Source organism: Micromys minutus, assembly GCF_963924665.1.
Source record: "Micromys minutus genome assembly, chromosome: 17".
NCBI lineage: Eukaryota > Metazoa > Chordata > Mammalia > Rodentia > Muridae > Micromys > Micromys minutus.
Genome location: NC_137952.1, coordinates 35,757,482 through 35,771,224, shown reverse-complemented (window position 1 = coordinate 35,771,224; position 13,743 = coordinate 35,757,482). Strand labels below are relative to the sequence as shown.

The following is a 13,743-nucleotide window of genomic DNA, read 5'->3' as shown; positions in this document are numbered from 1 at the left end:
ACTAAGACAACGAAATGAATAAACAAATATCCCATCACTGGAATTAATATTTAAAAGTAGGGTTTAAAAGTTATTAAAAAGAGAGCTTTCATTAAGAGTTTTATATTCATAAGCAAATCATCTTCTTGTGTTTTGAGAAGTATTACTAAATTCAACAATAAGAATAAACAAATGAGTGGAACTAAAATTTTGTTACAATTTTAATTAAATTTAGCTAGTCTGTTGATTTTTAAAAAATTCTGATAAAAGAGAAAATTGTACTACATTGGAATACTTTTTTTTCTGTTCGTTTTATCTACTTTATTGACTTTTCATTTAACAGTAACATTAATTTGGACAATAAGTCAGAAAATGGTTTCTAACTATATGACTTTAAACAGTATCTTTGACCCTATCCTGTTATCCAGAGCCATTTTAGACAACAAATAGAAACAAAAACATTTGTTGTGAACTGTGAAAATTGCTTCCGTGAGAGCTCTAACCAAGGACTGGCCTTGTTGCCTAGACAACAAATAGAAACAAAAACACTTGTTGTGAACTGAAAATTGCTTCCCTGAGAGCTCTCTCTAACCAAGGACTGGCCTTGTTGCCGATTCTCCTTCTCAGTGACTTACTGGAGCCGCCCCTGCAAACACTACTGCACCCCAGCAGATCAAGTGACGGGACCAGTGCAGCACTGAGCTTGAGTTACATCATAAAGCAGGTGCCCTATCTTTGTACGGCAATGCTTACACAGAATGCATATAAGTTACTTTTCATAAAACACTGTTTCTAGTCAGGGTTACGAGGACATTAAATAATTAAAACTCAGGTGATCCCTGATATAGGATCAGTTGCGTGAGATCTAAAATGGTGTTTATTGGAACCATATACAGTGGAATACACCTGCCATCTCAGTGGGGTGGTTTTTTTTTAAATTTTTTTGCTATGCAAGAAAAAATATAGAATCTAGGCATTTAAAACATTATCAGCATAATAATTACTACAGGCTCACTTTGAAAATCTGTTAAAAATTGCCACAGTCATGATGAGCACAATTATTGCAGTTACATCATTTGAAAGAGATAAAAATTATCTGCTAAAGACAAAACACTGAAATACATAAACATCACAATGTGATACAACAATAAACTCAGAACTATTTAAATGTGAAAACTTAAATTTTAAAAGTTCTGTTAGAGAACCTGGATTTTTTTTTTTACTATAACAAAGCATTTTATTTATACTCCTTCAGCTTCTATGATACAGTGTACAATAAAATACTTTTAAAAGATACAACATTCAAGTGCTTCAATGTACACAAACAGTATTGCCAATGCTATAAAGAGATGCCCTTAAACATGAGCTGAGCTAATTTTAAGTGTTTTCACCTTGCATTTTATGTAGCAGTTGGCGTTACACACTAATCAGTTTTGTGCTGAGAGAAAGGATCCTAGTTAAAATACTGATTCTCAAAAGTAACTATATCATATTGTTTTAAACTAAACAACCATATAAAAGTGGTAATTGTTAGCCCAAACAATAATTAAGAAAGACAACTGGCATATACTCAGGCTGAGTGTTGAGTTCATGATGATTCACTTTTAACAATAAAAATACTTTTACTAAAGCTAACATGATATGTATTTCTATACTATAGTCTCTTGAAGTTATAAAAATATTATATAAAATACCACAGACTTTAGAGGACATAAGTTCATGTGGTTCTGATACTAGCAGCTGAAAAATGTTTATAATTTAAAAAATAAATAAACTATAGAGGTAAACAAGTTACAAAACAGCAGAGAACTGTGACACTGTGAGAACAGCTTAATTATACAACAGCTAACAAAATGGTGATGCAGTTGGATCAAATGTCTTAAAAACCTCTTTTAGAGATTTGTCATCTGTTTCTTTACTAGGATCATCATCTGGGGTTGGGCTTGCCTGTCCTGGTTCTCTTGCCTGCCTTGGATCACTGTACAGAGGTCGAATTAAGCCTGTTAAGGCCTGAATGGGAAGACTGTGCACAGCAGGGACCTGAACCTTATCGGCACTCCCGAGAATATCTGTCTGCATGTCGACCGGCCCATCAACAGGGACTTCCATGTCTGCAGTACTTTTCTGTGGTATGGTCACTTCTCCAGGGGAAGGCTGGTTTTTATCACTATTTTTGAGGCCACTGTTTTTCTGGTTCTCTGTATTTTCTTCTGAAGAAATGGTTGATAGCTCTGTTGCAGACAATGAACCCTTATCCCTAGGATCATACAAACTAATGCCACTAAGAACTGAACTTGAAGTTCCTGGTGGGATGCCATCTGAAGAGAGTCTGGGGGCATACAGGGGAAGAGTCACAGCAGCAACATTAACAGGTGCGGCTGTTGAAGGCTGTGACAAAGCAGGGTTCCATCTGGCTAAGGGCAGGGTACTCCTTGAATTTGAGTCCTTTATAGCCACTTGATGAGACTCTGTGTTAGGCAGTCTGTGAAGCCTAGGATCAAAATTCTTTTGCAGCCTAGGGTCTCCTAGTTTACCTCCTGAACTGTATAAGTCTCCAGATGGCTCTAAGCAGCCCTCTCTATGTGCTAGACTCATTTTGGCTTTGGCTGCTGATGTTGGATCAAGGGACAGGTCACCTTGATGATCACTTTTTGTATTCCATAATCTATTGAGCCTCTGGTCAGCTATAAGTGGGGGCAGAGGTAAATTGATTGAAGACACTGGATCAGGTTTAGGTAAAGGTACTGGAAGTAAGTCTTCTGGAGCCCACACAATGTGTTTTGCAAAGTTGGGTTTGTTTAGAATAATGTCCATTTTAATATGACTGAACTGTCTTAACTGTGACCTTGGATCCTGGAGGACTATACCAGGTGAAGAATCCAAAGGTATTAAGAAGGCCTTTTCTCTCAGTTCTCTTTCTGTATCTTCATCATCATCATCTCTTCTTTTGGGTTTGTGATTTGCACCAGCATTTGTGTGACGCAAATCAAACTTTGCTCCACTAGCTGAAGAGCCCCCAGGAGCACCTCCATTCCCTCTTAATTTCCTGGGGTCCCACGCAAGTCTAAGATCCACTGGAACAGACTCATGTGGCTTTCTAGTATCTTGCCTTGGGACAGTCCGAAGTCTTGGGTCAACCACTTGATTTCCTTTCCTTTTCTCTTTAGCAAGTCTTGGATCAGTAGGAATGCTGAGCTCTGTGGGAGGGTGTTGCTGACTTCTTAGAGCTCCTGTTTGTTTCTGTAATGTCCTCAGTATTGACTTGACACCACTTCCTTCTTCCTCTTCACTACTGGAATACCAGTTAACTGTATCATCTAAATAGAGAGAAGTTTATGGTTAAAAGCAAAGTATTCATATTTGACCTTTATGAAGATTACAAACACATACTATTTCTGAATTTAGTATAATCACTAAAAGGGACTCCCACCTACTTGGCTACAATGTACTCTCACCTTTGAACAATAGTACCAATTTTCCCACTTCTAGTAACCATAAAATTTAAATGTTTATATTCAGGTGTATTCTCAGTGTTAAGTATGAAACACAGAAGAACTAATCTTTCACCAACTGGTTTCAGGCACATGCACAGTTAAGGTAAATTGTATTGTTCATGTAAAGTTTTAGGGAGACTGCTCTATTTACCATCTTATTTATGCTTATGTATAAACATAACCTTTGCCACCTCTGTTTGAATCCTATGACTGCAGTCAGATACAACACAAGGGGGAGGGCTACAAAGTCCACTGGACATGGACAGGGCAGAGGAACTCATTTCCACATTTTAACCCATCAAAAGGTACAAAGCTATTAAACCTTCTTCCTTGCTTGATGCTCTATGAGGCTGGGTGCCAGTTGGTTCTTCGTCTTCTTGGTACCTCTGAGCCAACGGGATGAAAAGAGCTCTCTGCACTGCAGGAGGGAGCCCTGAGGCCTGCAGAGGGCAGTGGCTTGTCATGCTGCTGCTGGTGTCAGGCCCACTCCCAGGGTGAGGTAAGTCATGAGCAACAGGAGGCTGCTGTGTAACCTCTTCATGCCATATCTCATCTACTGACAACACAAGAGACACCGTGAGCACAAAGTCACCAAACTGTAAGAGACAGGACCACCTAATCACCACATTGGATTCCTAAGTTGTTACATAATTAAATGTTTTTAAAACTTAAATTCTATTGTTTTAAATATTATTAAAAACTTCACTGCTTCAAAAGTTAGGTAAAGTTTTATTTCTATAGTTTTGAAGAAACTGAAAACATTTCAAGGTTTCAATTTCATCAGTTATACTTAACTTAAAAATGCATGCTTTTAATGAAAAGAAAGTCTTAGTATTTTAAGAAATTAGTTGCTTCCATTAGTAATCTTACCAGCAGAGTTATCAGATGGTTGAAAATCATGTGCAGCGTGATGTGGGTAATAATCACCATAAAATCCAGCCGAGCCATGCAGGCACTCAGCGTCAGCATTGGGTGGCATGTCACTAGTCATCTGCTGGTACAATGAAGCTGGAGAGCTGTGACTCTCTCTAGGGCCTTTCGTCGCATGTCTTGGAAAGCCTGGAGAATGATAAGTTCCACCCATACTTGGAAGTGTGTCCAGATGAACAAGCCCTCCAGCTTGACTATGAGGGCCTACAACCTCAGACGAACCAGGTGGCAAAGATGGGTTCTCCTGCATTGGTGGACCAGGAGGTCCTCCACATGGGTGATGTCCAGGGGATCCTGGGTGTCTCACAGGACTGTCACTTCCTTGAGGAACATTCGATCCCGGACTTGGGCTTGACTGAGAACTGTACATGTGCTGTGGACAGTGACTGCTTTCCTCAAACTGTGGTCCTGGTGGTGAGGCACTGTCATAAAATGCTGGTGGTCTATAGGTGCAAAACAAACAAACAAACCAGCATTCTTCAGTTCAAAATGAAGACACAAAATGTTATATTCCTAGATACCACCTACATATGATCTTTCATGTTCATTTGGAAACCTATGTATTTAAGAAATTAATTATTCTATGTCACTGGCAGATAGAAACACATGTGTCCTGCTTTCATTTCAGATATAGTTTTCTTAATTGCTGCTCACCATCAGCTGTTTGGGAAAAGAAGTGCAAAGATAAACAAAAGTCACCTTGAATCCCAGCACTAGGAGTCTCTTTTTCTGTGTATACATGGACTCTCTACATTCAAATTAATATCCTGCGAGCTAAACATACAGCTCTAATCATGATTTCCAATACTGCTGGCAATATTGCTGACTTCCTTTATTGCTGACTTATTTATTTATCATATCTAATAGTTTTGTCAATTCATTTTTGGTTTTATTGAAACTGCCCAGTGATGAATCTCCCACTATATTTGTAATGATGTATTTACATCTTTCTCTTAGTTTACTGATTAGAATATGATATATAATATTAGCAAAATGGTGGGTATTCCTGTCATCCTAAAATTTGCAACAAAGTCTCAGTATACAGCCCAGAGTGGCCTTAAACTCACAATCCTCCTATTTCAGCCTCCTATTCAAGTTTGCCTTCTATTGCTGAAATAAACAGTGCAACCAAAAGCAACCTGGGAGGAAAAGGTTTACTGTATCTTATAGCTCATTCTGTCATGAAGGAAATGGGGCAGAAACTCAAGGCAGGACCTGAAACAGAGACCATGGAGGAACACTGCCTACCATTGGCTTGTCCCATAGCTTCCTCTGCCTGCTTTCTTATACAGCCCAGGTCCACCTGCCAAAGGGTGCCATCACCCTCAGTGGGATCATTAATCATTAATTAATCATCAATCATTAATCAAGAAAATGCTCCTCAGTCTTGCCCACAGGCCATGGAGGCCTTTTTTCTAAGGTTTCCTGTTCCCAGATGACTCTAGCTTGTGTCAAGTTGACCAAAAACTAACCAGCGCACTTCATAGCTCCCATGTTCTGACACTACAAGCATATTTACTACCTCATCTGGTTTTCTTCTAAACTTTAACTGAAATACTCTCACTGGCTCACACTGGTTGTGGGATTCCTTGCTGGGCAGAAGAAGATCTAGGTATATAAGCACTAAGGGATGGAATCAGGGCCGGAGTGGCCTGGTTAGAAAATTTAAATTGGATGCAGCTTATCCAGAGACATTCCTCTAATTCTTTGAGGAAATACCCTCATAAACCAATTAGAACCAAAGGTACTGGAGACAGTATGAACCATTTGAAGGTGGAAGCTCATAACCAGGAGAAGGAATGTCAAATCCACCTCCCTGGCAGTGCTCCTTGGTACTATATGGCAAAGAGTCTAAAGCTGTGTAAACTTCAGCAGAGGAAATCACTGGGGTAGGAAAGAAGGGTCAGAACAAAGAGAAAAGAGATGGAGCAACTGCTGTTCTATCTATGTTTAACCATGTAAGTGACTTGGAATACACCCTGGTATCTTAATCCCATGATTTAGGGGAAAGCGCTGCCATTTTGATGGTTTAACTTACTTCTTCCCAATTTTATGTGCTAAATCCACAGTAGGTTTTACAACTATTTCAAAAAGAGATGGAATTTTCTTCGTATCATCAGAAAGATCTGTCTCAAAATCGTCTTCAGGATCAGAAAAGGGAAAATGCTCTGATGGGGTCGGGAGGAGCCCAACTCCCGGGGGTGGTTTGGGGAGAGGAGTTATGCCGCGCTTTCTAAGTTCTTCTAATTCTCTTTCGTCCTCGTTTATAAGTTCTTCATCAGCATTCAGCACCTGAACAATTATAAAGGTTAGCCTTCAGAATGAGCTTTCTTCCTCACAGTTAAAACTAAAAACCTCAGCATGATACTTTTGTTAAAAAAGAAAAAAAAATTAACACTAAAGTTTAAATGAATTAGAAAATAGGTAACTCTTTTCAATATATAGAACAAATTCAGAATGGTTTTATAGCAATCAAACATAGGAGATAATTTAGTCTAGAACCCTTTTTGGTTTTGATACACATCGCAGACACACAGAGACAGAGTCTCTGTCTCTGTCTATCTGTCATAATGAAGCATTTGGCACCCTAGCTCCTTTAGCTGCATGTTTTACTCATACACACTCATCTCCAAATAAAAACTTGCAACCTCAGAACCCCTAGGATTCCCAGCTGCTTGGCCACATATACACTCATCTCTGAACAATAGTATAGATTTCTCCACTCCTAGTAACAATCAAGTGTATTCTCAATATTTAATATGAAAAATAGAAGGGGTGATCCTTCATCAACTGGTTTTAGGTACATGCAAATCAAAGCAAACTGTCTTTCAAGAAACTTTTAGGGAGAATTTTTACCATCTTATTTATGTTTATGCATAATCTGGTGTATATATAATTAAAATCAACTTACTATGGAAAGAGACATGAACAACAAAAAGTTATTATATGAACTAAACCAAAATAGAGATCTGAGGGCAGGACAATGGCCAGTAGTTAAGGACACTGGCTACTCTTCCTAAGGATCCATCATCTTACATGGCAGCCCATAAACATTTGTAACTCACTAGATCTCAGTAACTCAGCAGGGGATCTGACACATTTTTGGCCTCTAAGGACACTAGGAATACCTGTGGTACACATACATGCATGTAGGCAAAACATTTAAACAATATACTACCCATGCTATATTCCTCCAGATCCTCTTGAATCCCACTCCTGTGGCCCAGTCAGTCCTGACAAGTACCCTCTGCAATCTGTACTGTCCTCTGCTCCAAAGATAATTATCATGCTACTTGGGTAACCTTGTAAGAGCCCTTATTTCCAATCTTTGGATAAAAGACCAAGCATCTAGAAAAACCTGATCCCTTGTAACAGTTTGGAGTATTAGTCAAAGTAAAATTTTTAAGTGCCAGAATAGGGATCAGATTAAAATATCCTCAAATTCCTAGACCCACAAATCTATTTTACAATAAACTATATTAATAAGACAAAACCTACAAGAGTTCATTTTTTAGCAAGTTAATAAAATACTCTTTATAAGATTTGAGTTAGGTAAAATATGAGAAAAGATCTAACAAATATCAGTGGTGTAAACATACTACTCACTTTGTCCAAAAGCTTCTTTGTCTCTTCAGTCAGATCATCATGAGAAAACTTACACTTGTCTCCTTGGTAGCACTTTGCTCCACTGTGATAGAACTTGCAAGGAAATTCACATAAAAATATTAAGGAACAAATCAAGTAAAATCAAGGATAATGCGTGTGGATCTGTGTGTGCGTATCTGCCTGTGCATGCGGCATGTGGCAGTCAGAGGTCAGCACCGAGTGTCTTCCTCTACCATTTTCAACCTCAGAGCCTGGAGCTCATTACTCACTGGCTACACTGGCTGGTCAGTGACTCTAGGAATTTGTCACTGCCCATCCCTTAGCACCAGGGTTACACACACGACACTGCACCCGACTTGTGCATGGGTGCTGGAGAGCTGAACTCAGCTTCCTCCTGCTGCCACAACAAGCACCTTACTGACCCACCATCCAAAGCCCAAGGTCTAATCTTTTTCATTCATTCATTTAAAAAGAGTAACTGTTAAAAGATGGTTAGTTTCTAGGTATCTGCTATACAACATTGTACCTACAATCAACATTTACATGTTATGCCTTCTTAAAAATTGTTGATAACATATCTCATTTAAGCCTTCTTACCACAACAACAAAAGCTCAATTAATACAAGTCTACTAGTATTTACTGTAGTGAAAAATTTGTAATCAAACCTAGTAACTTTTTATAGACCACCATCTTAATAGTGAAAAACAAAGAATTAAACTCTTATTTTATAGCTATGCACTTTTACTTTACTCATTTTCATTAGTTCTTTGAAAATTCCATTCAGAATGTTTTGATAATATTCCTCCAACTCTCCCCAGAGACACTCCCTTCTCTATCCACTCAACTCTGTGCTCCTCCTCCAAATAACCAAAAGCATCAAGTCTACTTGGTGCTGTCCATATGTTCTTGGGCTGTGACCTTCTACTGGAGCATAGTTGACCCACCAGGAAAAACACTTCTAAAGAAAACTGACTGTTCCTCTCCTAGCTGCCATCAATTGTCCATGCTCCTCAGCTGGGGAACTTCCTGTCCACCTCCTTGTCCATGGCTTGAGGTAGTGTATCTTGTACTTGCTGTCATAACTGTTCTGTGCTAACACATGCAGCAGCCCTGCTGTTTGGAAAACACTGCTTCCTCATAGTTGTCTCCTTTGGCTCTTAATACTGCTCTGCTTGTTGTTCCGACATCCCGGAGCTTTGGGTGGGGAGGGGACATGCACGCCCCACTAAGGCCTAGCCTTCCAGTTTCACTCTCTGCACCTTGGCTCGCTGTGTATCTGTGTTAGTCACCATCTGCTACAAACAGAAGCTTTTCCAATGAGGATTAAGAGTTGTACTAAAACACAACAGTTACAATAGTTATAGAAAATACTGTTGTCTTTTAATAGATAGGTACCATTCCTTTCCAATAATTAAATATGATAGAGAACAAAAAACTGTGTAGGAAGAATTTTTATATTTGCTAAGGAAATAAAGAGGTTTGGATAAGTCATGTTAAAAATAAAAAAACACGACTTAAGAGGATTGCAACCCCAACAGTATCAACTAACATGGACCCCTCAGAGCTCCCAGACACTAAGACAGCAACCAAAAAGCATAATATGGGCTGCTCTGTTGTTCCTGCTACATATTTAACAGAGGGCCACCTTATCTGGCCTCAGTGGGAAAAGATGTGCGTAATCCTGTAGGAATTTGATGGCCCAGGGAAGTGGGATGCTAGCTCGGTGAGGTGGGAGTGGGTGGGTAACTTGTGGAGAGGGAGCCAGGAAGGAGGGCAACATTTGAAATATAAACAAAATAAAACAAAGCAAGAAGCTCCTACAACAGTTAAAGCCATAGACTAATTTTACTTGAATTTTTAGAGAAAGTTTTCTAAAGAAAAAAAATCTAGATGTAATGAAAATGTACTATTTTGGGGTGACATGCATTTGGGAACTGTAGTATGATTTTAAAGAAGTCTGACAAGTTGGGCATGATGGTGCAAGTCTTTAGTCCTAGTCCTGGGGGGCAGAGACAGGTGGGTCTCTGAGTTCGGGCTGGATTGGTACCCACATTCTCTGGAGTTCTAGGTCAACACAGTGTCTTAGGGACAAAAAAAAAGGACAACAATAGCAACACTCAAAACAAAAACAAAACGACAAACTCAAGGGAGGAAAATCATTTGATAAATTCTGCCTAGTGCAAAAAACAAAAACTAATACACTCAAAATCATTTTTTAAACATTAAAAAATCTTAGTAAAATACTCTTTTATTTAAAAAGCATATTAAGACGAATACTACGTCTATCCCAATCACTATTACTTAACATTACTGTTAAGGTCTACTGAGGATAATTAAAATTGTAGAAGTTACAGTGGCACACATTTATAATCCTGTAAGGCCAAGGAGTTCAAGGCAGCCTTAGGCAATGCCATGAGTAAAAGGCCAGTCAGGGCAATACAGTGAAACTCCGTCTCAAAACCAAAAAAACACATAAACAACCAGAACAAACAGCAACAGCATATAATAAGATATAATAAAATTTACTGAAATAAAATAATTTATTTACATGTGACATGAAACCCTAAGAACAGAACAGAAACTTGTAAAAACAGAATTTGGCATCTGGGTTTTTAAAGAATGATACCAAAATTAAAAACAATGCATCTGGATTTTCCTGGCTAAGACAGATCATATTTTAACAAAAAATGAGTTATGCTGTTAGGCACCTAGACATCTAGAAAGCACAGAGACTCTTCTAGAGGACGAACAGCACAACAGGAAAGTGTGCCACTGTGACCTCCCCATCAAGAAGATGCAATGTGTCTTTCTCCTTTCAGCCTTGCTAAAAAATGAGGCTTCTGAGAACCTGGTGGCTGTTATCTTGATGTGGCTTTTTTTTTCTTTTTTTAATTAATAAGCAAAAATAATTAAAACCAAAAACCAAAAACCACAACAATCTTAAATGTAGAAGAGCAGTTAAATAAAACTGCTACTGAATTCAAGGATGTACCCAACGTACATGCTTCCTTACTGTGAGGCACGTGACTGTGCATGTAGGCAGACAGGTAGGTGGTAGTGTGTGTGTGGGTGTGTGTGTATGTGTGTGTGTGGTGTGTTTGTGGTGTATGCATATATAAAACCTAGAAAAACTTGAGAAATGGAAACCACTATGGCAGAAAGCACAAACAATTTTCACTGTGCAATCCCAAAACTCTCTGCTCTTTTCCTTTTCTTTGCCTCTGTATCCTCTGTGGTTCCAGTTCCAGTTGAACTTGTCACAATCCCAAATCTCTCCTTCTGTTTCTTCAGCTTCTCATCATCCTCAGACTTTCTAGAGATGGAAGAGACATTCAAACCAAATCTCTGTGCTCTTTCCTTTAGTTTATCCAGGTTAACCATAGGCTTGGTGTCAGATGATAAACCTTTTGTTGGAACTGAAGAAATTCCAAACCTTGCGCCCGAGCAGCCTTCTTCCTCTCCAAGCTTACAGGTACATTGATTCGTTCAGCTCTCTTCTGCATCCTCTCAGTCTGAGGTATTCCAGATGTAATTTTTACCACCTTCTTTTCTGATGCCTTATCAGCAGCTTTCTCAAGAGGTTCTTCCTCTTTAACAGGAAGTTCTACTAGCTTTGGTTCTTCTTCCTCAGTTTCATCTCTTAGTACATCTTCTTCATTTGCTTCTTCTTCAGCATGTTCTTCAAGATATGCCTGGAGCCTATTGATAAGATCATGTTTTATTCCCTTCGTCTCTAAACCACGGGCTAGACATTCTTGCTTTCGTTCAGCAAGCTTCAGCTTGTGGAGCTCCACCGTCTCGGTCACCATCTTGCTGCGCCTTTTGGTGTAGCTTTTATTATTTAATTATATTACTCCTACTGTGAATGACATAGAGCATCTTTCCATGTGATTTTTAATCAGTTGATTCTCTTCCTGTGACTTACCTTTCTCTCCTGCTCACAGTCTTCTTAATCTTTAGAAAATTCTTACAGCAATGGCATTTCTTCTTTCTAAGTTACAAAATAAAATATTTTCCTGTATTTGAATATTTTATTTAGTTTGTAGGTTTTTGTTATAAAAATTTAATCCTGCATGTCATCAAATTTTTAGTCCTTTCCTTTATTGCTTCTGGTTTTTCACAATAAGGTTTTCCATTCTCTTGGGTGATAAAGAAATACGTTCCTGTCTTCCTGGGCACGCTGCCCATCTAAAGCACAGCAACTGCCAAGATTAGGTTATATGTGTGAGCCACTTTTACTCTAAAACTAAGCTAGGATTTCTAGATTGTATTTATAACTTTTTAAAAAACCACAACGACAAAATATCAGTATATTGGTTACTAAACTATTTCTATAAAGGATATTATGCATGTAAATGCAGTTCTCTCCTTTGGTACAATATCCCTGTAAATAATATTTGCAGACCTCCTTTTTCTTCTCCAGTTCTGCATCATGATTAAATTTACAATGATCTCCCTGTTTAAACAAACAAACAAGAAAGCAGAAAGAATTTAGTTATATTCTCTCCATGTGTTCCACAGTGGGATTCTGGTCATTATCTCTACGAACAATGCAGATAGCCCCTCTGAAGTCCTCCGCACATGCGTGTAGCCTTGGGATTCTACCAGTGCCCCACCAGTACCCACCATTTTTAGCTGTAGCATGGGAATTTATTTAACCTCTTGATGTCATGTCTAGCAAAAACTCATTAGTAAGTCACTTATAATGACACGATGCATCAGCTAGACCATGAAGATATATGCTGCATTGTCAGAAGGGACAACAGATTTGTCACAATGTTAACATATCTGTCAAGTAAGACCTGTTTTTTACCAATTGTTGCTGTCTCAGAATACAATGAAATGAGCTTTGTACTTATAGTAATTTCATGCAAGGTAAAATTTAAAAAAAAACCTAGCATTATTGCAACTATGAGCAATGAAAGGAAAACCCCTCCCAAAGTACTAATTCTGAAGATTACTATGAAAGTTAGAATGATCTATCATACCCTTTACATTAACATTTACCTTAATACATCTCCCTTCCAGGAAGTATTTACAGATCTGTTTTCCTTTGTGTTCCACTGTGTGCTGGTTAATAAACTCCTGAGTCATAACTTTCCACTTTTTCCCTGGTTTGCTGTACTGCAAGAAAAAATTCACTTGAATGTAAGATATGAAATATCAGTAGACACAGAGATCTGGAAAGCAGGATAAATTGGCTATTAATAGTAATCAAGATTAGTGACTCTACTCACTTAACTGGGGAGACATGCTTTTAGTAGTCTTGTTTATTATTACTACTAGCTGCAAGGGAACATTTTTTCTTTTGATCATATTTTAAAAATAAAATTATAAAAGGCTTTAAATTTCATGACAGTACTTAGATTGGCAAAGGCACTATAAAATATAGGCTCTCATGCATTGTTGACAGATATGTTATAAACTTTAAAACTTTTAAACGCCCACCCTGACACTAGGGCTACAGCTCAACGTGTCAAAGTCCACCTAGTGGTGCACAAGGTTCAAGGGATTAATCCCCAACATCACAAAAATAAACAGCTACATCACTGTTAAATACAGAATTTTGACTTTTCAGAATTAGTTTAAGAACAGAGAAGCAGACACAAAAATGTATTTACAGTAATCACTGCAAAATCACTTAAACTGGAAAACTGAATATATACAAAACTAGAAAACCAATAAACAATGCTATGATGTGCTGAGGCAGGATATTATACAGACATAATGAAA

General features: G+C 38.3%; 1 protein-coding gene and 1 pseudogene across 2 annotated transcripts in view; both read right to left on the bottom strand.

The window, feature by feature from the left end:
• Nucleotides 1-332: 332 nt before the first annotated feature.
• Nucleotides 333-13,743, bottom strand: part of ZC3H6 (zinc finger CCCH-type containing 6) — a 50,844-nt gene continuing 37,433 nt past the window's right edge. The window contains exons 6-12 of the mRNA XM_080931288.1: nt 13,018-13,134; nt 12,353-12,466; nt 8,010-8,117; nt 6,442-6,695; nt 4,344-4,846; nt 3,796-4,026; nt 333-3,296 (exon numbers count right to left, since the gene is read on the bottom strand). Of these exons, the coding sequence (XP_080787414.1) occupies nt 1,825-3,296; nt 3,796-4,026; nt 4,344-4,846; nt 6,442-6,695; nt 8,010-8,117; nt 12,353-12,466; nt 13,018-13,134 (2,799 nt within the window). The 3' untranslated portion in view covers nt 333-1,824. The remainder of the gene's footprint in view (nt 3,297-3,795; nt 4,027-4,343; nt 4,847-6,441; nt 6,696-8,009; nt 8,118-12,352; nt 12,467-13,017; nt 13,135-13,743) is intronic.
• On the bottom strand, nt 11,185-11,819 carry LOC308431856 (SAP domain-containing ribonucleoprotein-like; annotated as a pseudogene). Its single transcript has one exon. The product of its transcript is annotated as an SAP domain-containing ribonucleoprotein-like (transcript).